This window comes from Pipistrellus hanaki (assembly GCF_964339955.1).
Source record: "Pipistrellus hanaki genome assembly, chromosome: 7".
NCBI classification, from domain to species: domain Eukaryota; kingdom Metazoa; phylum Chordata; class Mammalia; order Chiroptera; family Vespertilionidae; genus Pipistrellus; species Pipistrellus hanaki.
The window spans coordinates 12,553,964-12,578,382 of NC_140509.1; the positions used below are offsets into that span (position 1 = coordinate 12,553,964).

Here is a 24,419-nt window from a genome sequence, read left to right on the forward strand (position 1 = left end):
TCACCTCTCCTGGGACCTCCCCTGTGCCCATGCCCATCTGGCAGTGATCTCCAGGGCGTGTGCTGGCCGGGGAGGGCCCCCGTGCCAGCCTTGCCCATCACCCCTCCGGCCTCTCCAGGGTGGTCAACGTGACGCCGGTGCCCGGAGACCTGCTCCGGGAGAACACGGAGGACGTGCTGCAGGGCGAGCACCTGAGTGACCAGGAGAACGCACCCCCTATCCTGCCCGGGCGGCTCCCCGAGGGGCTGGGCCCCGGCCCCCTCCTGGCCCCCCATCCCGGGGGCCCTGAAGCTGAAGTCTGGGAGGAGACAGATGTCAACAGGAACAAACTCCGGATCAACATCGGCAAAGTAACTGCAGCCAGGAGAAGGGCATGGCGGCCTTCCCGACCCGCGGGCCCTCCCCGTCCTCTGCGTGCCCTCCCCCCAGCCCAGCCCCCAGCCCCCAGCCTTGCCCCATCTCAGGGTCACTGCATCCTGACGCTCCACCTCCCTCTCCTTCACCCCGAAACCACCTGGCCCACAGCCGCCCTGTCCGCCCCAGCTCACGGCCTCCCCTCTCCCGCAGACCCCCTGCGTGGTGGAAGAGGAGCAGAACCGAGGGGTGGGGGTCCCCAGCTCTCCGGTGCGAGCCCCGCCAGACTCCCCGACCACCCCAGTCCGTTCTCTGCGCTACCGGAGGGTCAACAGCCCCGAGTCCGAGCGGCTCTCCACGGCGGACGGGCGGGCGGAGCTCCATGAGAGGAGGTGGGTCCAGGGCGCCTGGCTCCCCGCCCCCAGGGCTGGGCTGGGGGAAAGGTGGGGTTCAGGCAGAGGTGGGGGGCTCCGAGTGTAGAGAGGCTTGTACCTGGTCGTTGGCCAGACCCAGAGGCCCTGCGGGGCCCGCGGCGCTGGGGGTGAGATCCAGGACGGGAGGCTGACGGCCAGCGGGGCGGCGATCTGGTGGGTGGAGGGCGATGCCCCCCCTAATTTTGGGGGGACCTCACCCCGCAGAGGCTGAGGCTTCTCCGCACGGGAAGGGGATGCCTCCCCAGGCCCTGCTCTGGCGGGGGTGGCCCGTCTGGATCCTGCCCAACCACCCCTCCCCGCTCCGGGCGCGGAGACCCCTGTGCGGACGCCAGACAGGGCTGATGGGACGGTCCTCAGGGAGCCCGCACGCCCCGCCCACGCCCCGCCCACACCCACTCACGCTCACACCCACTCACGCTCACACCCACGCCACGCCCACGCTTACGCCCACGTTCACGCTCACACCCACTCACGCTCATACCCACGCCACGGCCGTGCTTACGCCCACACCCACGCGGTAGCCCGGAGAGCCGGGGAGCAGAGAGGGAACAGGGGGTGTTGTGTGTGTGTGTGGGGGGGAGCCCCGGTAGAGCTAGCGGGTGGGGCTCAGTGGGCCCCTGTTTCAGGGTGGTGGGCAAGGAGAGGGGTGCGGAGAGGTTTTCTGGAAGGGAGTTTTCAGGATCCCCTAGGCAGGGCAGAAGGTTGGGGGGGCTCCGGGGAGCAGGAGGAAGTCTGAAGCAGATGGGATCTGGGTTCCGCTCTCCCCCTCAGTTCCCTGCCCTCCTCACCCCGACCTTCAGCCCTCTCCCCCTCAGGTGCCCCCCTCCTCTGTGTCCATGGAACCAAGCTCTCAGGGAAGAAGTGACAGCAGCCATCTACGTGCGTCAGGCCCTGGGCGGCCTCCCTGGGGGTGTTTTTATTCTAACAAAGTGGGTTTATTAACAAGTCCGTAAAGACAGTGGAGTCAGAGTTGGCAGGTCCTCCAGAGGCTGGAGGCAGTATGTTGGGAAAGCCCACAGCGGCTGGGACCCGCACCCCTCCCCTCCCGGCCCCGTGCTGGGGAGGATGAGGCAGCCCCCTGCCTGCAGGCTGAGGGCCAAGCCTTCCCGGTTGGGGGGGACTTGCAGGCATTTTGTAGTGGCCTGTCCTCCACACACTGTCAGACAGACAGGAGTCCCCCACGCTGGGGCCGTACACCCCTGAGTGACAACCTCGGGAAGCAATGTGAGGGCCACGGCACAGGGAACAGGGAGAGATGTCCCAAGGCAGGGCCGTGCCCCAGCCGTGAACAGTCAGGCGGCAAGTGGGCCCCCACCCCCGCCTGGCAGAGCTCACAGCCCCTGGGAGGCAGGTACGTAAACTCAGGTGCTCTGTGATGAGAGGGGACCAGGGAGCACGGGGAGGACAACTGTCCGCACAGAGGATGGAGCGGATCCACACAGGAGGTGACATCTGAGCTGGGGTGGACAGCACAGGGTGGAAGGGCGGGCCTGTGGAGGGAACGGCATGCGCAAAGGCACAGAGGCAAGAGCGTGAGGGCCATCTGGGGAAAGCGTGTGAGCCTGAGGAGGGTCTGGCAGAGGAATGGGAAACGGGCCTGAGTCTGGCAGTGAAGGGCCTTGGTGTCACACTAAGGAATGTGGACTTTCCCCCGGGCTGGGTACCCCTGGAGTTGGTTAGAGGTGGTGAAATCTGCCAGGCAGGGCTGGAGGGTGGGAGTAGAGGAGGCTAGAAAAATCACCTGCAAACCCAAGGGCCAGGCGTTTGCCCGGGAGGCAGCAGAAGAGAGCCCCTGGTGGGGAGTGAGCAGGGGGCAGGCAGCCGGAAAGCTGGCTTTAGGGAGATGAAGGTTCCTGGGGGGCCTGGGAGAGCATTCTTGAGCACAGGAAGCAGACTTGATTGCTGTATGCTTACAGTCCTGGAACACAGTGAGCATGTGAATGAATGCATGCATGGATGAATAGGTCTTCCCTGGGAGCGAGGGCAGAGGGTGACCCCAGGAGGTGACGGGGCGGCTCCCAGGGTGGAGAGGTACCTGGTCGGGAGGGTCCCGATGTCGCGGGCCACCCTGCCAGCTGTGTGGGGTCCTCGGGGCTCCCGAGGGGCCGGCACTGAGCCCCGCCTGGCTGGCTTTGCAGGTCACGGATGGATCTGCCCGGCTCACCCTCGCGCCAGGCCTGCTCCTCGCAGCCGGCCCAGATGCTGTCGGTGGACACGGGCCAGGCCGACCGGCAGGCCAGCGGCCGCATGGACGTGTCGGCCTCGGTGGAGCAGGAGGCCCTGAGCAACGCCTTCCGCTCCGTGCCGCTGGCGGAGGAGGAGGACTTCGACAGCAAGGAGTGGGTCATCATCGACAAGGAGACGGAGCTCAAGGACTTCCCCCCGGGGGCCGAGCCCAGCACCTCGGGCACCACGGATGAGGAGCCGGAGGAGCTGCGGCCGCTGCCCGAGGAGGGCGAGGAGCGGCGGCGGCCGGGGCCGGAGCCCGCCGCCCGGCCCCGGGGACGCTGCATGCAGACGCTGGCCGAGGAGGACCCGCGGCAGACGCCATCCCAGTTCCCACCACCCCAGCTGAGCCAGGCCGACGGGCGGTCAGAGACATCGCAGCCCCCCACGCCCGGCAGCCCTTCCCACTCACCCTTGCACTCCGGACCCCGCCCTCGACGGAGAGAGTCGGATCCCACTGGCCCCCAGAGGCAGGTAAGGCTGGATTTGCACCCCACACCCCTCCCCGGACACCCACCGTCTTGGCAGGGGAGAGAGCCTGAAGTGCAAGGGCTCTACCGACCAGCAAGCAACAGCTGCAGGCGTGGACGGAGGCAGGCAGGGCGGAGGGTCTGAGATTCCACAGTGGGGGGCAAACGAGGCTTCCGAGAGGGAATGCCCTCCACGTTCTGAGTTGAGTCTTGCATGATGGGCAGTGTCACCAGGCGACAAAGCAGCAGAAGGGCCTCCCAGGCCAAGTGGACAGCATGCGCCAAGGCCAGAGGGGGCAGCCAGAAAGCCTGGCGCTGGTTGCATGTTGTAACAGAGGCTGCGAGGCAGGTCCTGGTGGGCCGAGGGGCAAAGCTAGGGGGTTGGAGCGTCATCGAAGGCTGGTAAGCCACCAGCGTCTTTCAAACAGGGGTGTGACGGGATGTAACGAATGACCCCTTGGACCTTATGAATGACCCCTCTGGCTGCTGTGTGGAAGGTGGATCGGAGGGCATAGAACTCAAAGCAGAAAGGCCACGTGGCTGGCACCAGCAGGAGAGCGCCCTGGCGGCTTGGACCAGGGTGGGAGCTCCGGATGTGGGTCAAGGTGGACGTAGCCAAGAGGTGTCGGGGTTGTGACAGGCTGGAGGGGGTCTCGGCTGATGCCCAGCATTCTGGCTGGACGCCGGGGCCGTCACTGAATGGTTTGAGAGTTGGACACAGAGTCCCCGTGGTACTGTGGGATGTCCACGTGGAGGCCTCAGAGCTCAGGAGAGATTTCAGCTGGAGACGGGATTTGGGAGTCATGGAAGCCACAGAAGTGGGTGTTGTCACCTAAGACCCTGTGTGGGGTGGGGAGAACCAAGGGTGAGGGCAGAGCCAGGAACCACCCAGCCCCGGTGGGTGGGGGGTAAGGTGAGGGGGGTTGCTGAGCGGGAAAGGGGTTTGGAGAAGGACTGAGAAAGAGGGGCCAGAGCGTGGGAGGAGCGCCCAGGAGGAGTCCTGGAGACCGGGGAAGGGGTGGCTGAAGGGGGGAGGCAGCAGGGACGGCAGGAGGTTCTGTGGTTGGGGAGGCTCCATGCGGGAGCTGAGCCCCGAGAGCCAGGAGGAACACACAGTGTTAGAGAGGAACTGAGCCAGGGCAGGAGGGACCCTAGACTGGGCACAGGGGCGGGCATGTGGGGGTTCCTGGGAGGACCCGGTGAAGCTGCAGCGGGTGGGAGGACTGAGGAACAAGGCCGGAAGGACGGGGTGGGGGGTGGCCAAATCGCGAATGGCCGGCTGAGGATGTGCAGCGGAAGGCCACTGGCCAGGCCTGGCTTCTCTGGGGGGGGGAAGAGGCCGGCCTCTGTCTGATCCAGAAAGTGGCGCCAACTCTTACCGGCGCTGAATGGGAGAGCCCAGGAGGGATGCTGGGGCTGTGCCCGGTTCACCTGATCACCTGATCACCTTTCACTTCATCGTGCCACACTGGAGACACGCACCCAGGAGATGGACGGTGCAGGGCTGGGGCCAGTTCTGCTTCACGCTCAGACCCGGAGGCCCGGCCCGGGGGCATGCGGTGCCCTGAGGAAGGGCAGGCAGGGCTGTATTCAGCCCCATCGCTGTGTCTAGAAGAGAGGACATTGTGGCAAGATCCAGAGGCGCATGCATCCTGGCCTTGCCCTGGGTTCTGGAGAATTGGGGGCTCAGAAAGAGGTACCATGAGCCCTCACCCAGAGGGGCCTTAGCCAGTGTTGGGGGCTCGACCGGGGCAGTGTGGGCTGGCATGACTGCTGCTGCCCTGAGCATTGTCCCTCGGGACCAGTGCTGGGGAAGCAGTGAGAGCAGGATCAGCTTGGCACTCCTCCACTGCCCTCTCACTCACTCGCTCATTCATTTATTCATTCCATACCTACTGGGCGTCTGCCCTAGTCCGGGACCTGGGGCATCAGAGATCAGTTGCACCATAGGTTGTGCCCACAGGAAGCACAAAGTCTAGGAAGGAGACAGTCTGGGACCAAGAAAAAGCCCAGAATTAGTCAGGAGGACTGGATTCTGGACCTGGGCTCGGCCAGGCCCTTCCTGGCAGCTGTGAGCCGGCTGGCCTCAGAGTGAGTGTCAGGGATGCTTTTCTCGCTTTAGACTCCCATGGGTGTCCTGGGGGTCATCCTCCCACCGGCGAACTCTGGCCCAGCGGGTGAGGAGGGAGGTTTGGGGGAGCAGGTCCAGTCCGGCTGTGCAGTCAGCCAGTCAGTCTCGGGCTCCGTTCCTGCTCGTTCCCGTGAGCGGTGGCTTGTGTGTCTAAAGGGTGTTGGGTGACCGCAGGCTGTGGCTTCCCTACAGAAGAGAGGTTGGTTAGCATTCTACACATGTGCGTGTGCATTTCTGTGTCGGCTTAGCTCAGGGGTGTGACCGTGTCCACATGTGTGCACGTGTGTGTGGGGGGCACAGCAGCGCGCCTGTGTGAAGTCGGGAGTGGACCTGTGAGTGTGAGGGGAGCAACAGAGGCTGGAAGGAGACTAACAATCATAGTGACAGTTGTAATGACAGGGACTCTCAGCACTTACCCTCTGTGCAGGCGCACTCCCCACAGCAATACTGTGAATGGGCAGCCCCCACCCCCACCCCCCGGAAAAGTAAGGCGGAGGCCCAGGTCACCAGCTGGCAAGTGGGAGAGCCGGGATCGGAATCCAGGCAGCTGACTCCAAGGTCATGTTCTGGGCCAGTCAGGGTGCGGCCTGTGTGTTTAGGAGAGGAGCAAACACGGCCTGAGAGAGCAGGTGGCGAGGGTGGGGTCAGAGTCAGACTGGCGTGTGTGCGTGTGCGTGTGTGTATGTGTGTGTGTATGTGTGTGAATGTGTGTGTATGCGTGTGTGAGTGTGTGTGTGTGAGTGTGTATGTGTGTATGTGTGTGTGAGTGTATGTGTGTGTGTATGTGTGTGTGTGTGAGTGTGTGTGCGCGTGCGTGTGTGTGAGTGTGTGTGTGTGTGTGTGTGTGTGTGTGTTGCATGCCCTGGCTGGGCCATAACAGCAGGTATGCCCACAGAGGGTGGCATGGTTAACCATGTATTTCAGTTCAGGGTGAAGCTGAGACCTTCCTTGGTCAAGGGGATGGGAAGAGGGGAAATGGACCGGCATGTTTTTCCTTTTTAGCTTGACTTCGTGGGGGCTCCCAAACCTGCCTGCAGCTGGAATTACAGTTAGTGGAACTCCGTCTCCTTCTCCCCCAACTACATTGAATGGCTCAGGGCGGGCAGGAAGTCTCTATCGGGACTCTGGGCAAGGAATCCCTCCCTCCCAGACCTAGCTTGTCTGCTCAGATCTCATGTCTGAACTTCCTCATAGCAGCAGTCCTTAAAGATACAGACACCCGTAACTGCCGCCTGCCCCGAGGAGCAGGGGCGAGGATGATGTGGCCTGGCCCGCGTTCGGACCAGGCACCGGGAGTGGTTGGCGTGCGTGCCGTGTTCCTGTCACTGCTTTTCCTTACACACACCTGGGTTCTTCGCTGGGCGTTTAAGGCGCAAATCGGAAGTGTCTGGGAAAGCGAGGGCGGAGAGGAGAGTGTCGGTCAGTGTGTGATTTGGGGCTCAGCCAGCGTGTGGTTTGGGGGCGGGTGTTTGCCGGGTCATCCCTGGCTGATAACACGGCAGTCAGCATGCCCGGAGCACATGGACATTTGCCGGCAGCCACGAGGACACTGCCCTGCCGAGTGCCAGGCAGTTCACTAGGGGCTGAGGGACGAATGCAAACAATGTGGCTTTCAGAGCTCGCAGCCCAGAGGGCGGGGGTGGGGGCAGTGTGTGGACTGCGGTCCATGACCACGGGCCTGGGAGCGCACAGAGAACGCTTCACTGCCAGGAACGGGGAGGCTGCCGGGCAAACGGGAGGGTCTCCGGCGGTGACGCTTCGGCTGCGGTTGAAGACAGTCACGGTGGCAGCTGGCTGGGAGGGCGGGAGATGCTGGGAGGAAAGCCCCCTGGCAGCTGGCCGAACTCTGGCTGTGAAGCTCGAGCCCTGCACACATGCGTGAGAGGGGCTGTGGGCATCTGTGGGCGCCTCTGTCCCTGGTGGCTCGGGGTGGGCCTTACCCTCCACCCTCAGCGCTGACAGCAGCGGCTCAGACAGATCCTGGTCTTGGCCAGAAAGGAGCTGGACGGCGAAGCAGGGCGTGGGCAGAGAGTCCTATCGGAGTATCCTCTCGCCACCCCTCTCTGCGTGCTGGGCTCCCTTTCGACATCTGCAAGGGGACACCGGTGCTGAGGGTCCCGGGCCCCTCCCCCGTCGGCCCTCTAGCAGCTGGCCCGGCCAGTCCTCACTGCCCCACTGAAAGCTACTTAAACTGGCCTTAGTCCCAGAAGTAGGGGGTCAGGGCGGGAGGAGTCTGGTAACACCCAAGCCACCGTTTCCATCCCCACAAGCCTGGGATCCTTGGTCCCATGTGCCCTTTTCCCTCTGAGGGCACAAGGCCAGGAGGGCACCAGTTAGGATTCTGCCTGTGGCTCAGCCTTGGCGAGGACAGGGGGAGAGCCACTTTGGAGAAATGATTTCTGTGTGCCCCACCTCCTGCCAACCCCTTCTCTTTCCTCATCCTCACGAGCGATTTGAGGGATAATAACGCCGCTTACAAGCTGCGACTGCTGATCTAACAACAGCTCATCTGGCGGCCACCTGAGGAGTGAGGCAGGAGCCCTGCCTCCCCACGTCACCCCGTCACCCCGCATGCCCCGAGGAGGCTGAGGCGGGCCAAGGAAGCAACTTGCTTGAGGTCACCCAGCTGGGATTCAACCCTGAGCAGTTGGACTGCAGGATCCTACCCTGCTGAGCGTCACTGAAACCCTGGCACCGCCTGAGATGGGCTGGGGTGCGGGGCAGAGCGGGTGCAGGCGGGCGTGTGCGCTAGACCTCAGGAGCCCAGCTGGGGAGACAGACGGGGGACAGCTGCCCGGCACACGGCGGTGACAGCTGCAGAGCGGGGTGTCCCCGCCAGAGGGAGCCCTGAGCGGCGGCTGAGCCAGGAGGCGAGCGGCCAGGTCTCCGCCCGCCCGGAGGCTGCGGAGGGAGGGATGGGGCGTCCGAGGCCGAGCCTCGTCCCCTGGCGGACCGGACGGGGTGGCCCGCACCCCCCTCCACCCTGCCGACCCCCCCCCCCCCCCGGGACGCCGTCGCCGGGGCTGTGCGCGGTGGGTGGCCCCCGAGTCGGAGCTGTCGAGTCTGTGCCTGACAACTCTCTTCCCTCCACTCTCTTGGTCTCTTTCAGTCGGAGGAGGACAGACTCTCGGGGCACTCCCTCCCGCGGTACAGCCCCCTGCGACGACTGGCGTCCTCCGTGTTCTCCTCCTCCACGCTGGAGACGGAGCACTACCCGCACCCCGGCGGCGGCGGCGGCGCGGGCTCCTCCGGTTCCCTCATTCAGCGCAGCCGCTCGGCGGAGAGCAGCCCCGTGCGGGCGCCCCACCGGCGCCACGCGCCCCTGGCCGCCGGCAACCACAGACTCGTGCCCTCGGTGCTCCGCATCTCGCGGTCCCAGCTGCAGCAGGTGTGGGCCCGCTTCACCCACAAGACCTAGGCGGCCCCCCTCCTGGAGGGGGCGGGTGGGGGGGTGGGGAGCAGGCAGAGACCGTGGTTCCTTCCAGGACGCAATAATCACACTCACACGCCCGTGCGCCCCACCGTGCGCCCCACCGTGCAATACGCCCCCCGCCCCCTCCGCCCCGTAACGCTGGCCCAAGGTACTGTAATGCCCGCCCCGCGGCCCCTCCGCGGGGCCAGCCGGCGGTGCAGGGAGGGGCGGTGCTGTCTGCGCAGTGTCAGGGACAGGGCAGGGGTACTTGGCTGGAGCCACAGCGAGTCCAGAGTCCACAGAAACCCACTGTCTGGCCACGAGGCATGCCGGGTCAGGGACAGTCTGGCGTGGTTGTTCTGTTTAATCTGTGATCTCTCCTCTACCCCGAGGGGGTGGCAGGGCTGGGCCTCCCCGTGGGGTGTGAATGAATGCCCATCTGTCTGCGTGGGGCAAGGCGGTGACCCTGGGTATGAGAGGGGGGCCCGGCCAGCCAGTTTGGGGTTTGGTGAGCCTCTGGACTCCCTGCTATGGGGGGGGGGGGGGAGCAGCCCTGTGACCCAGCAAGCCGTTCACATGCCGCTGTCACAGCGGACAGGGTCCCTGCCTCCCACCCCCAGCCCAGGAGGCCGGAGCTCCGCCCACTGAGCTGCCCTTGCCAAGGCATGCGTGCTCTCACCCACGGTGGGCGGCCTGGCCCGGCTCCTTGGGAGCTGAGGGAGGATGCCTGGAGCTGGAGCTGGAGCTGGAGAGAGGGGCGAGGGGCCTGGTCTGGGAGTGGTGACAGAGAGGGGGTTGTGAAGGATGAGGCGGGACCTGTGAACTCAGGACAAGCCCCACCCCTGCCCTCTCAGGGGCAGCTCCTTCCTGTAGGTGCTCCGCCAAACTGGCTGGTCCCAAGGGGCCTGGGGAAGTCAGAGCACAGGGAGGCAGAGCAGATGGGGACCTGGAGGTGGGGGGTGGGGACACCGATTGCTTATGCCCTTTCTGCCCATTTCCCAGCCCCTAACCTATCACTGCAGGGACCCCAAGGCTCCCTTTTCTCATCCCCGTCCATGCCAGCCAGCACCTCTGTCCCCGAGGCCAGGAGGTGGTGACGGCGAAGGCTCCAGGCAGAGCCTGCATAGAGGGAGGGAGGAGGCCTGAGGTGTGCGGGTGTGTTGTGAGGCCGTTGGTGCCTGCGCGCGTGCCTGCACTCTCATGTGCTTCTGTGTGAGCACTTGTGTGCGTGGCAGGGCCGTCGTGGGTGGTTGCTTAGGTTGTGCACTACACAGTCCCGTGTGTGGGCATGTTGGAGAGCGCACGTGTGTGTTAGGGGATCAGAAAGCTCTCTGTGCAGTCCTGGGTGGTTTCCTTCGTCCCTACGCTCATCCTGGCTCCTCTCTCTATGCTCTTCTCCCCCTGAGCTCTGCTTCCCTCCACTCCACTGCCTTCACCTCCCCGGCTCTCTCTGAGGGTGCCATAGGAGGGCAGGGCGGCCACACACAGTGCCCTCCTGGATGGCCAGCATGGTGGTGTGACTCATCCGCGTGAGCTATGCACACCCGCCTCACTCCTTTCTCCAAAATCCACCTTCCCCATCCAGGATGGAACTTGTGCCCGCCCCACCCCAGTTCTGGCTGCTAAGTTTTAGACCCTCCTCCAGGCTATTCTGGGTGCAGAAGGTAGAGAAGGGGTCAGGGCAGAGGCTTCTCCAGAAGGGACAGAAAACACAAGCACAAAGGCGAGGGGTGGGGTGAGCAGTAGCCCTCCCGCCTCCCCCTCAGGCCCTCCCCCTGTCCTCCCAGCTCGTGTCAGGCAGTGACCGTCTGTCCACCAGCCGCCCCGAAGGTCAGCAGCAGTGAGGGCAATGCCCGGCTCTCTGGGGTTAGATGACACCAAGCACTCCCCTCTCTGGCATTCCCTTCTAGAGGGTTCCACTCCCTGGCCCTGAGCACAGCTCCCACCAGTGACTAGCACCCTGAGGTTCTCTAAGATCCCAAAGTGCCTTGTGACTAATCAGACAGTGGCACTACCTTCAGCCTTGTGTTAGCATCAAGTGCATATTACTGTTCCAAAGCCTGGGGAGTGGGGAATCCATCCCAAAGGTGGCTGAACACACACACACACCCCAGGGCTGGTATCTGTGCACGTGGGTGCGTCCTTTAAAGTGAGATTATGATTCAAAACATGTTGTCCTTGGAGGGACACTCTTTTACCTGCCCTCTAGGTGGCGGGGAGAGTGTCTTGTAGGCCATAGAGCTCGGAGCAGACTGGAGGAGATCTTGATAATGTTGTTATCTTTTGAGGGTGGCTGTGACTTTTGGAAACAGCTAAGGCCGTTAGGAGCCACGTGTTCAAGTTCCCGTGAAGCTTGGCAGAGCCCTGCCTGGATTGGAGTGAGCGGCCCAGGTCCTGAGAGGGCAGGGGAGCCAGGCTCCTTCTTTCTGCAGGTTTCCCTCCCCGAGGGGAGAGGGACAGCTCCCCAGGGTCGGCTTTGAGAGAGGCAGCATTCAGTCGTACTTTGAAGATGGTGTTTTTGTACTTTGCAGTCACACCCAGCCTACTCGAGTGGCTTCCAATTATTTATCTATCTTTATTGCATTTAATAGTCACTGGCACCCGGGGCTTATTTTGTGCCAGGCAGTGGTCTAAGCACTTTACAAAATTAACTCATTTAATCCCCCTAATAGCCTACGAGGTAGAGCCCAGTATTGTCTGCAGCTAATGGATTGATTAGAATATTTAATTTACAAAAACATTTTTTTAAAAATAACCTCTGCCAGTGCTGAATACCGAGGTCTTGTTGGACAGTTTTAAAGCATTTCGGTCTATGGACCGTCCTTCCTGGTTGGCCCTCCCCGCCCCATCTAGTAAGAAGGAAGTTGTCTGTGAGCCAGACCCCAACCTCTCAATCCCCCCCACCCAGCACCCTGGCAGCTCTGGGCTTAGGCGGCTGAGTGAGAGTTACAGTGGAGAAAGCAGATGCTCAAACCCTGACCCAGGGGTGGTGGGAGGGGTGATGGCGGGACCCTCCTGGTTGGGCTCACAGACAGGGCAGGTCCTGGCGTTGGTGCGCGGACCGTGGGACTTAAGCTGAGTGTCAGGAGGAGCCCAGCGTGGCAGGGAGTGGGCAGATTCAGGGACTGTGGTAGAAGGGGACCCACACGGTCCTTTGCTCAGCCAACTGTTGCTGAAGTCTCCAATTTTTTATGTGAAGTCTCACAATTTTTAATTATTGGCATCTCACTTAAAAAAAAACGACAACAGTTTTTTAAAGAAAAACCACCCTGTGAGCTGAGCAAAACCAGAGACCCCAAACTCAGTTGGACAGAGTACCGTCACCTCCCTCTGTCCAAGGCTGCAGCTCTCACAGGGACAGCGGGCTGCAGAGCGAGTGCACAGGGTGGGTGTGCTGTGTGTGTGTGTGTGTGTGTGCGCCTGAGTGGGGGCCAGAGGGCTTGTGTGTGGTGAGAAGAGCCCCCCTCATAGGACCGGTATTTTCTCTGTGGGACAGAACCCTGAGTCAGTGAAAAATGCTCTAGTAAATTCTCCCTAATGAACAGACCCTCCACACACTCAAGGCAGCTTGGGTCACAGCAATAACTACTTAACATTCTCCCGGCCACTAGCATCCCATGCCCAGCAGTCTCCCTCTGCATTTCCACTTCTGGGGAAAATGGGCCTAAAGCTTCCAGGTGGGGCTGATGGCATCTCTGAGCCACGCTGGCACATCGGATACTCCTGCTTCCCAGCCACGGGGGGCAGGCCTCTCTGGTCCTCTCTGTGGAGGGTCCCAGGACCCTCCCTCACAATCCCTCTCCTCCGCCCCCATCGGTCCCTTTTCCTGGGGACGGGTGGTGCTTCTGCTCAGGCTGGGGGTGGGGAGAACTTGGGCTATTGGGGTGGGCAGAAGGGGCTGTGTCGTTGTGCCTGTATTGGGTGCCCAGGGGAGGGGACCATGCTTAGGGACGGTGTGGGTGCCCCTGGCTGTGGGAGCACAGAGAATGCTGTGTCCCCTGCCATCGGCGGGTTGATGGAAACACAGACCCCTAAGGAGGGCCTGAACCCCACCCCACCCCACACTCCACTGAGATCCCAGCCTGAAGGGCAGGAGCAGCCCGCCCTCCTGGGCAGACCTTGGTAAAGGAGTGTGGCAAATCACTCTCCTTAAGTTGGGGCGCATGTCCCCAAACTTCATATTCCCACTAGGAGCAGAGGTGCCCTGGGGCCTGGGGGCCAGCCTCTGGGATTGTTAAAGCAGCCTTCTCCCTAAGGGAGAACTCCCGGTCTGAGGACAGTCCCTCAGATCCCCCTGAGGGTTCCCCACAGCACCCGGTTCCCCACTGAGCGGTGGGCCCGGGAAAGAGCTGAGAGGCGCACAGGCCCGGGAGGGCGCGGGAAGGGTCACTTTGCCGCACTAACCGCACACGCACATAGCGGTGCACACTCGTCATCCGCTCTCCGGACGCAAGCTAGCAGCCCCGCCAGGGAGGGTTCTGAGGGTACCGGGACCCCAAGCCTCCCCTCCCGCCCCTTCCGCCCTCCCGTCCCGGGGCCGCCCGCCTCCCGCCCTGTCCGCCGCCTGCACCTCGAATGTACGTTCCGTCTGTTTAACTCGCTGCTGAGCCCCGGCCGACGAGCTGCTGCTGCTAATCCCTCCCCTGGGCTAACGCCCCGCGCCCCGCCGCCGCCCAGCCAGCCCTCGCTGCTTTCCCGCCCTCCGCCGGCCCCGGGGAGGGGAGACGGGGTGCAGGAGGGGGCTCGCCCCCCAGTACCTCCGTGTCGGGGATGCCGACGAGGGCTGGGACGGGGAGCGGCTCCCTTACCTCACCGCCCCCGCCCCCCCCCCCGCGCCCCAAATCATTGGCCTTGCCATTGGATGCCAAAGAGCCCAGAGTGAGGGGGTGCGAGCTTTGAGTCAGGTGTCTCAGAGCCGCCCGAACCCTCTCAGCCCGCGCCCAGCGTCCTGCCCCCACCCCCCATCCCCATCCCCACCCCCACCCCCCACTCCATCACTGAGCGCCCTGGCGGGGGAGAGCGGGGGACCTCAAACTTGCCCCCACTTCCGGCTCTCCTCCCGCCCCGCCTCCGAAAATAAAACTCAGGGACCAACATCTGCTTCCTTTGCACTTGCTCCGTCCACCCCTCCCCGTGGGGAGGGTTTCCGCGGGGGAGGCGGCGGGCTCGGGGCTCTGAGGCAGACTGATGGGCAGGAGAGAGCTGGCCCCTGCCCCTGCCCCCTGCCCTTTGCCCCTGAGAGGTGGGGCTGGTGGGATGGGAGGGGCTCAGCCCCTTCCCTCCAAGGACCGAGGACCCCCTCCCACGATCGCGGTGGGGGGAGAGCGAGGGGTGGGGCGGGGAGGCGAGAGGACCCCTGGAGCCCCGCTGGTCTGTCCCAGCCTCCCGCCATCACAGATCCCCGCCCCTCTGCACTGCAATAACCTGTATTATAGCTTCCCTGTCCCCGGCGGCCAGCATGCACGGAACAAACCACACAGGGACGGAGCTCTTCCTCCGGGGCCTCAGTGCCGCGGCGGGGGCGCTGAGCACTGAGCCGCCGGCGGCGAGTACTGTACAAATCCTACACTTGAAGCGACACGCACACGCCCCGGGGGACACGGACATGCACCACGCGCACACGGGCGGGGTGGGCGCCCCGCCGTCACACGTCGCTGTGCGGGGGATCTTGTGCCTTTTTAAGTCCCTGTATGTTAATGCAGACAATCCGGAGAGCTTGTGTACTACCAAATCCTGATTAAAGACGCCTTCCAGGACTGCGCCTCGCCTACGTTCTTTCACCAGCTCCTGCCTAGCCTCCCCTCCTGCAGGGCAGAGGGCAGAGGGCAGAGGGCAGGGGCTGGTCTTTTGCTGACTCGGGGATCTTGTGGAGTCAAGTTCCAGGTCAATGGATCCAGTCCCACCCCTACCTCCCCCCGCAGCTGAGGCCTGGGCTGGTGGGGAGGGGAAGGAGGGGTCCCCAGGAGGCTTCAGCTTGGTGCGGCTGGGGCAACTCTCCCTGCGGCTGTCTCCTTTCATCCATCCGAGGAGGGGCCTGGGGCCGGACTCTGGTCTCTGGGGCGCTACTCCAAACCGACAGCTTGCCATCTTGCCAAGGCCAGGGGGAGCCGTAAGGGTGGGCCCACTGACAGTTCCTGTTTGGACGGGACTGTCAGTCCGTGGGCGTGTGGGAAGCTGGGAGCCAGGGAGCCCTGGGAGGCATCCACAGGCCCTTCCCGGCCCTCTGCCCCAGGGCAGGTCTGAGCAACTCAGGCCTGTGGAGAAGGGTCTGTGAGGGGGATCGGTGAGGGAGTGGGGGTTGAGGGAGGCCTAGGCCAATGAGAGCGTGGGCACAGGGAGGAGAGAGGATGGCAGGACTTCTGAGACTGCAGCGGGTGGGCTTTCCCTCCTCCGGATCCCGCCCCGCCCCGCAGCCTGCTGGCCCAGGGCCCGCAGAGGAAGACACCTTCCCCCTGGGGCCTGAAGCAGGTGTGGGGCAGAGAAGGGCAGCTGCAGCAGCGTGTCTGGACCTCCAGAGCATTTAGAAAGCCCCCCCCCCCAGGCTGCCCCTCCTCGCCTTGGGCAGGCAGGGGTGGGTTGGGGGCAAAGAGACCTGGAGATCAGTGTGTGGAGATCTGCATAGAGCCAGGGCAGGCAGCCACCTTCCCAGGTGATTTTCTGAGACTGGACAGCCAGGGGGTCCAGGCCGCCTGTCGCTACGTGAGCCAAGTCAGCAGAGACAGGGGTAAATCACATATGAACGTTTATTGCAATGATGTGGGCAGCATGGGAGAGCGGCAGGTCATCCAGGAAAATCTGCTCTACCCCCCACCATAGGACAAAGATTACATGGGTGAGAGGAGTTACAGGCCTGGGGAAGTGGGCAAGCTGTAATGTTACAGGTTACAGGCAATGCAGGCTGCGTGTGTGTGTGGGGGGGGTGGGGGGGGGCGGGGGGCAAAGGGCGGGGCAAGGTTGTCAATCTTCCCAGGATTATGGGCAGTTCTCGGAAAAGGAGGATGGATGCATTCCGATGTTAGCTCCCAGGTCTGGGGCAGACAGCTCTCGGCCGGGTTAGACTGTGCTTTCTCTAACCGGAACAGAGCCACCATGGTTCACCGAGCATGATTCATATTTCTTATGGTTACAGCTGGTCCCACTGTTTCTGCTCCGAACACTTCCACTCAGGCTTGTCTGGCCAGTGAGTCTGGGTGGAGGAGCGGGAAAGCTCTTAGCTTGACAGCTGTGGCTGAGACTGGAGACTCAGACAGACCAGTAAAGAATCTGGGGGAGATGGGGGCTGGCAGAGGAGGAGAGATGTTGACCTCTCATCTACTTTCAGGCTGGGCAGTGAAGGCAGGGGGAGTTCCCCTGGGGAGGAGGGGCAACAGGAGGTGTGCACCTGGTGGCTGCTGAGGAGAGAGGAGGGGGCACCGCTGTGAGAGGCACAAAGCCCTCCCACCCCCACAGGGGGTGGGGGAGGGTGGCATCAGGGCTCACTCTCCTTTTTATTGTCACTCTGCACCCTCCTTCTTCGACCTTGGGACCCGTGTGCTGATGTGTGATGTGCAGGATGGGGCTTGGCCAGGGTCCAGGCGGGAGAGCTGCTCCGTGTGCCCTCTGTTGGGGTGTCTGTGTGTGTGTGTGTGTGTGTGTGGAGTCGTCTGTCCCCAGTGTGGGTGTCAGAGGAGTCAGGGCTGAGGAGAGTTCAGCTTAGCTGTTGGGAGGGAAGATCAGAGTCTGTCCCGCACCTCTCTTTCCTGCTGACGGGAGAAAACACGAACTTGGGCTGGGCTCTGAGGCTAGTGAGGCCGCAGCCCTCTGGGCTGGGCTCCGTGGGGCGGGAGAGGGCTGGGCTCTCATCCTCTCGGGGTCTCCGCTCCAATGGCCTGCCTCCACTCCTGCCGCCGTTCACCCTATGACATTTGCCTTTTGCCAAACTTCAGTAGAGTCACTGGAAGCTTTAAACAGATTTCTGAGCCTCATCTCTGACTTACAGACTCTTAGGAGGGAGGACTCTGTATTTGTAAGAAGCACCCCCAAAGCCTGGCTGGTGTGGTTAAGCGTCGACCTACGAACCAGGAGGTCACAGTTTGATTGCTGGTCAGGGCACATGCCAGGGTTTTGGGCTTGATTCCCAGTGTGGGGCGTGCAGGAAGCAGCCCTTCAATGATTCTCTCTCATCATTGATGTTTCTCTCTCACTCTCCCTCTCCTTTCCTCTCTGAAACCAATATATATATATTGGTTTCCAGATGATGCTGTGCGAACCAGGCTGGAGAGCACAGTGAGCAAACTGGAATCTAGAGGTCGCCGCCCTGGAAAGGGGCAGGAAGGCCGGAGCTTCCCGGGACTCCTGCACCCCCTGCTGACACCCAGCACCCTTGCTTCCCTCTGAGCTGGAATGGGGGTGTCATGGCTGTTCCCCAAGCACACAGAGCCTATCCAGTGATTGCTGGCTGAGCAGATGAGCACTGGGTTGCAGGGGGAATGAATGAATGCTCACTGGGCTCAGGCATCCGGAGAGGTCCAGGGAGAGTGAGGGGGGACTTCCCACATGGAGCCAGATCCGGAGGGCAGAGGGATTTTGAAACAGAAAATCCAGCCCGCCCAGCGGAGGTGGGCTTGGCAGTGATCTGGGGACAAAGCTGCCCCCACTGTGGGGTTCACAGCCCTTCCTGCGAAAGGGCAGAGGGGCCCGGTTTCCCTGCGGGTGGGGGGGGGAGAGGGGTGCAGGAGGTGCTGGGGGGTGTGGGGGTGCGGGGAGGACAGTGGGCAATGGAGAGTTCTGGTCCAGCCTGGTTGATGGGTTCTGTGACTTGGGCGTGCCAATACCTCTTTCAGGCCTCCGTTTTCTAGCCTGCTGTTATCACCAATGACTGATTTTCAGGTCTCCTCCCTCCCGCCTCCCATGTAATGGAAGGGGTGGCTTTCAGATGGAGGGGGAAGGATCCAGCTGTGATCATCTAGGTGGGCGCTGTGAAAGGCGGTTCCACCTGATGGATGGCTTTTTCAGAGAACCAGGACCGGGCCAGAGGACAGAGTGGCTCTGCCAGGGATGCCCTACGTGTCAGAGACGGGGCAGGGCAAATAGACGGAGGTTCTGCGGATGCCTGGGGTTGCCAGGCGGGACATGTCTGGCTCTGGGTGGTGGGTTCTGAGCTGGACGGGAGACCTGGTCAGAGCTCTGCACCCTCTGCCTGTCCTGGTGTCAGTGCCGGCCCCTGACCGGCGGTCCCCACCAACCCGGAGCGCACAGCCACCCCCTGCATCTCCGCCCAGCCATCTTCTCTGGCTTTGGAGTTGGAAACTAAACATGGGAAAGGGGCCCAACGCACGGCCTGGCACAGAAACAGGGTTAATGTTTGCTGAGTGAATTAATGAATAAATGAATCATGAGAATGGTGCAGAAAAAGAAACCAGCTGCTGGAGACTTCTAGCCGGATACACGAAGGGAGCAGTGCTCTAAGGAAGTTCCCTGTTGAGCTCAAACAGGGTGTGCTGGGGTCCTGTCTTGTATCAGTTCTCCCCTCCCCCCACCAAGCCTCATCAGCAAGTCCTCACCTACTGGTCTGGCTGTGAGGGAGAGCGTGGCAGGTGAGGATGGTAGAAACCATGGACAGCCATGGCAGCTCCTCGGCCTGGGGATCTCTGCCTTTCCCCTCCACCAGCCTCTGGGCTAACGATTTGCACAAAGGCCTCCCTTCCTTTCCCACCTCTCTACTCCCACCCCCACCCCCACCCATAGATGTGGTATCTGGGCGTTTCTGGGGTCAGGGATAGATCAATGACCTCCAAACCAGAGGAGGGGGTAGGTGGGAGGGAGCTAACATTTATCAAGAAACTGCTACATGCCAGGCCCATTGCTTATATGACTCAGTTATGCTCACAGCCTTTGTAGGGTATGCACCACCCCCATTCCGTTTCCTAGTACAGAGAGCGCACACTCCATGAACATAAGGGCCATGCCTGTCTTGTTCACTGGATTCACGGGTTCAGGACTTCAAAATAAATGGACGGGTGAATGAAAAACCCTACAGGGGCTCAGCGTTTACGGAGAGCGCGGACTGTGTAAACACCTGCATGTGGAACAGAGGGTGTGGGAATAAGTACAAAGGAGGCTGATGGAGTCTGCTGGGGGGTGACAGGAAGGCTTTTTGGAAGAGGAGCTGGTGAGCAGGTCCTGGATTAAGAACAGGAATTTCTCATGTGAACAGAGGGGGTGAGAAGGAACCTTGGGCAGAGGACACTGCCTTGGGAAAGGCACAGAAGTGTGAGATGCATGACCCATTTAGGGACCATGGTGGCACCCGAATGGCTGGGGTGTAGGGCGGGGGTCAGAGGTCGCTGCTCACAGTGAGGCTGGAGCAGAAGACAGGAGCCAGATCCTGGTGCGGAGCGGGTGGGAGCGCAGTGTGAAGCAGAGAGAGATGGGACTCGGTTTAAGGTTCAGAAAGATCCCTTGGCAGCTGTGGGTTGATGGATGGGCAGAGTAGGATGGAGAAAATGAGCCAGTGGCCAGGGAACCACCAGGCAAGACAGGGCTGTGCCCGTGGGGCTGGGCAGCAGACACGGATGAATAAGTGGGGGCTTGGCAGGGCTCCCTGAGAGCCCGGACGCCCCTGAAGGTGTTGGGAGTGTCAGGCTCTCTCTGGAGCTTCTGGTCTGGCTGGGCTGTTTAGAAAGATGGAGGCCCAGGGTGTTCAGAAGGCTAAGACAACGCCGGGTGCTGTCAGCGCCATCAGCATGAACAAAGGCACGTCAGCCTGCGGGGCCGCGCCATGGTGCGGGGTGTGTGGACTGACAGGGCGGAGCTGGGGAAGATGCAGCAGCTGTGATCCTGGTGAGGTGGCCGGGCCTCTCTGGTCCGGAAGGAAGGAGGTGAGGGGAGATGTGGCAGCAGTCTTAGGAAAACGGACCGGGCCTTACATTGCCAACGACTCTCTACAGAGCTTCAAAGGGGAAAACTTTAAGCGAAAAGAAACCGTCCTTCACAGGTTGGCTGTGAATTCCTAGGGGAAGTGTGGGTGCAGACCCCTGTGGAGGTCGGGAAACTTCCGGCTAAGCAGTCAGGGCAGGTGGGGGACAGGGCCCTGGAGCTCCAGTAGGGCAGCTGCCTGTGGGGGCGGGGGCAGCCTCTGTGCCTCCCGCACAGGCTCCGGGCTCTGGGCGGCCGCTCCCGGCTGCAGAGGAGCTGTGCGGAGAGGGGGCAGTGAGGGCCCCTCTTTGGCCCTGGTTTCCTCGTCGGTAAAGGGAGGGTCCATCTGCCTGGCAGTGGTTATTTCATTCCACCGATTGAACTGGCGTGGCTCTGGGTTTGGGGACGCACGTGGTGAGGAGAGGAGTGGGGGGAATGGGAGACTGAGAAGCAGAGAAGCCCCCAGGATCAGGGCCTGGGACTCGGGGGAGCGTGGACACAGTCATTCACCGGAGACCCTGGTCCTAGGGACAGAACAGTGAACAGGACAGACCCAGTGCCTGCCCTCAGGGCTCACACTCGGTGGACACACCGGGGCCGTGGGCCTCTCAGCTGTGGTGCAGTCACAGGAGGGGTGGCCTCAGCCGGTCCCTGTGTGTGCCCCTTGCAGGTGTTCTCCGTGGCGCCCCCGTTTGAGGTGAACGGTCTTCCGCGAGCTGTGCCTCTGAGCCTGCCCTACCAGGACTTCAAGAAAGACCTCTCCGACTACCGCGAGCGGGCCCGGCTGCTGCACAGGGTCCGGAGGGTGGGCTTCTCCCACATGCTCCTCGCCGCCCCCCAGATCCCGCTGACTCCCGTGCAGCCTCAAGCCAATGGGAAGGAGGAAGAGGAGGAGGAGGAAGAGGAGGAGGAGGAGGAAGACGAGGAGGAAGAGGAGGAGGAAGAGGAGGATGAGGAGGATGAAGAAGAGGTGGAGGAAGTGGAGGAGGAGGAGGCAATAGCCCTGGGGGAGGCCCTGGGGCCCTGCAGTGGCTCCAGCAGCGAGGGGAGCGAGAGGAGCACCGACCGCAGCCAGGAGGGCGCCCCGTCCACGCTGCTGGCTGACGACCAGAAGGAGTCCAGGGGCCGGGCCTCCATGGCCGACGGGGACCTGGAGCCCGAGGAGGGCTCCAAAACGCTGGTGCTCGTCTCCCCCGGTGACATGAAGAAGTCACCCGTCACTGCCGACCTGGCCCCTGACCCCGACCTGGGCACGCTGGCTGCCCTCACGCCTCAGAACGAGCGGCCCCAGCCCACCGGGAGCCAGCTGGACGTGTCTGAGCCGGGCACCCTGTCCTCCATCCTCAAGTCCGAGCCCAAGCCGCCCGGGCCGGGGCCGGGGCCGGGGCCGGGCGCCGGGGCGGGCGCCGGGGCGGGCGCCGCAGGGGCGGGGGGCGTGGCGGTCACCTCCTCCCCCTTCACCAAAGTGGAGAGGACCTTCGTCCACATCGCGGAGAAAACCCACCTCAACGTCATGTCTTCCGGCGGACAGGGCTCCCGGCCCGAGGAGCTCAGCTCGGGGGGCGAGCTGGGCCTGGGGGCGCCCTCGGAGGGGGGGCCGGCAGAAGAGGGCGCCTCTGTGCCCCTGGAGAACGGCATCGCCCAGTCGGGCCCTCCCGGGGACACCGCCTCGGAGGTGGCCACGGGCTCCCTGCCCAATGGGGCACCCCCTGTGGACGGGCCAGCCCCAGCCTCCCCGCTGGAACCCGCCCCCGAAAGACTGGCCGCCGGCTCCCCCCGCCATCCCGCCCCGCCGGGCCCGCGCAGCCGGAGCCGCATCCCGGTCCTGCTGTCGGAGGAGGACACGGGCTCCGAGCCCTCGGGCTCCCTGTCGGCCAGAGAGCGGCGGGGCAGGCGCGGGAGGCCGCAGGACCTGGCGCGGCTGGTGATGGAGAAGCGGCAGGGCCGCCTGCTGCTGCGGCTGGCCTCCGGGGCCTCCTCGTCCTCCAGCGAGGAGCGGCGCCGCGCCTCCGAGACCTTCTCGGGCACCGGCTCCGAGGAGGACATGCCCGCCTCCGAGCCCGCGGCGCCCAGGAGGGCCGGGCGGGCGGCCCCCCGGAGCCGGATTCCCCGCCCCATCGGCGCCCGCATGCCCACGCCCCCGGCCCAGCGGTCCCCCGGCAGACCCCCTGGCGCGGCCCCGGCATCGGACACAGCCATCACCAGCAGGTGAGGAGCCGCTGCAGCCCAGGGTGGGCAGACGGGGACCTCAGGCCTCCGCCAGCAGGGGCTTCCCAGGGCTGAGGGCAGGGGCTGTCAGGACTCAGGAAGGCCCCTCAGATGGACCTCCTGTCCACCACCAAGGAGTCTCTCTTCTGACTCAGGTCCCAGTCCTGCCCCCGGGCTCAAGGGGGCGGATGCAGGGAGCATGCCTGGAGGGGTGCCAGGGAGGCCAGGTTTGGGAAAGGTTGATTGGGGCCTCTGGTGTGTCATTAATATAAGTAAGGATATATTATAGAGTAGAAGGTAAAACCCGTGGGGATTTGGAAGAGGAAGTAGAGGTGCCAAAGCAAGCCTGCAGGGGGCTCTCTGGCTCAGTTTACCTCTCTGTGCCAGGGCTCAGCCAGGCCTGCGGGTACAAGACTGGAGGGCTCAGTGCGATTCTGAAAATGACTCTCCTTTTCCCTCCTTCTCTTCTCTCCTGTTTCTGCCCCCCACTCCCCCCGCAGGCTCCAGCTGCAGAAGCCCCCAGGGTCGGCCACGGCCGCTGACTTCGGTCCCAGACAGCCCCTGGGCCGGGGCCAGGGCCCGGGGCGAGGCCCCGCCAGCACCAGGCCGCCCGCCCCGCGCAGCCCGGGCCTCCCCGCCGCCGCCACGCGCCCCGCCAGCGCGTCCCCCCGCAGCCGGTCCCTGTCCCGCAGGGAGAGCCCCTCGCCCTCGCACCAGGCCCGGCCCGGGGGCCCCCCGCCCCGAGGCGCCTCCCAGGCCCGGGCCGAGCCCGACGGCACCCCCTCCCCGGGGGGAGCCAGGAAAGGACCCAGAGGGAAGCCCCAGACTCAGCGCGCAGCGACCAAAGGCCGGGCCGGGGCCGCGGAGGGCCGCGCCGGGGCCAGATCCTGACGCCGGGCTCCGCGTGGCCCTCCCTCCGCCCCGCCCGCAGCGGCCACACCGGATCAGCTCCCAGCACAGCCTTAGGCGCGGACAGCGCCCCCGCGGCCCCAGCTTCCTGCCTGCGCCCGTGCTTGCCCAGCCAGGCTCCGCCGGTGGGGGGCGCCTCACCGCAGGGGCAGAGCTCGCCTCCCCTTCCTTCCCCAGCACCTGCTGCCCCTCCGCTGCAAGGCCCAGCCGCTCTGCTCGGAGGCCCCACTCATGGGACCGCCCGCCCTCCCGCCGGGCCTCCGCTGCTCTCCACGCCCCACCCCAGCACTCTGCTTACACCTCCTGCAGAGCCTCTCCCTCCTCCCAGCCTCTTCCAGCCAAAGCCCCCCTCTGGGAAAGGCAGCCTCAGTTTCCCCAAGCGGAGGCTCCAGCCTCCCCAGGGTCAACCCCACAGCCTCCTGGGAAGGACCTCTTCTCAGCAGCTGGACTGGGGCTGGGGAGGGGGGACCGAAGGCCATCGGTTTACTCAGGTGTGAGGGGCAGGCAGACCCGCCCCGAAGCTCCATCCTGGACACCCTGTGGGCGGCGGTGAGCAGGAGATGGGGGTGGCTCTGAAGTGCAAGTCCCCCCACCGCCGTATTTGGGGGGTCTCCGTCGGAACCATGGGGTGTGGGCTGCTGCCTGGGCAAGTGTTTCCCAGTGGAGAGCTGGAGGAAGGGCTTTAAAGAAGTGTCACTTGTCCTTGGCCCCATCCAGCGCTCAGGACCCCTCAGCACCCGGAATTCCTTACTCAGCTCCGCCTCCTGCGGTTCCAGCCAGCTCCCTTCTCTCCTGGGTCAGTGGAGGTGGAGAGTGGCTGGTCACCATCTCTCACTGGCCCTTTGGAGAATCAGGGACACAGCTCTGGCCAGGCCACCCTCCCTGTTCACCTGGCTGTGACCATCATGTCCCCCTGTGGGCAGAGAGAGCAGAAACAGACAGACAGACAGACAGATAGATAGACAGCCGGCCCCTGGACTCAAGGCAGAAAGGCCCTTCTAACTTCCAGATTCTGTGCTTGTGTGATGGGTCCAGCCCACGTCCTCTTTCCCTCAGCTCATCCCTCCTGTCATAGCCCCACACCATGTCCCCGGAGGGTGTGAGGACTGCTCTGCTCCACCAATGGCCTGGGGCCTCCTCCCCGGTCTGGCTCCTGCACAGCTCTCATCGGGCCCATCACAAGCTCAGCTGCCCACACCTCGGCCAACCAGTAGGCTGGCTGCGGAAGGGACAGCCAACCCTGCTCTCTGGGACAGGTCACGGCAGGCCTCCTCCATGCTCAGCACCCACAGCCTCCGTCCTCTGCCCTGCCCCCTCTGTTCTTCCCTGGGTCGTGGAGAACAAGGCAAGACCACCAGGGAGAGAGGAAGAAAGGCCCC

The 24,419-nt window shown here is 63.6% G+C and overlaps 1 protein-coding gene across 2 annotated transcripts in view; it reads left to right on the plus strand.

Annotated features, from left to right (window-relative positions):
* TTBK1 (tau tubulin kinase 1) overlaps positions 1 to 23,643 on the plus strand; it is a 36,883-nt gene extending 13,240 nt beyond the window's left edge. For both annotated transcript variants that reach the window (XM_084890485.1, XM_084890486.1), the window contains exons 11-15: positions 119 to 350; positions 568 to 746; positions 2,927 to 3,488; positions 20,594 to 22,131; positions 22,632 to 23,643. In XM_084890485.1, the coding sequence (XP_084746611.1) occupies positions 119 to 350; positions 568 to 746; positions 2,927 to 3,488; positions 20,594 to 22,131; positions 22,632 to 23,022 (2,902 nt within the window). In that variant the 3' untranslated portion in view covers positions 23,023 to 23,643. The remainder of the gene's footprint in view (positions 1 to 118; positions 351 to 567; positions 747 to 2,926; positions 3,489 to 20,593; positions 22,132 to 22,631) is intronic.
* The last annotated feature ends 776 nt before the right edge of the window (positions 23,644 to 24,419 follow it).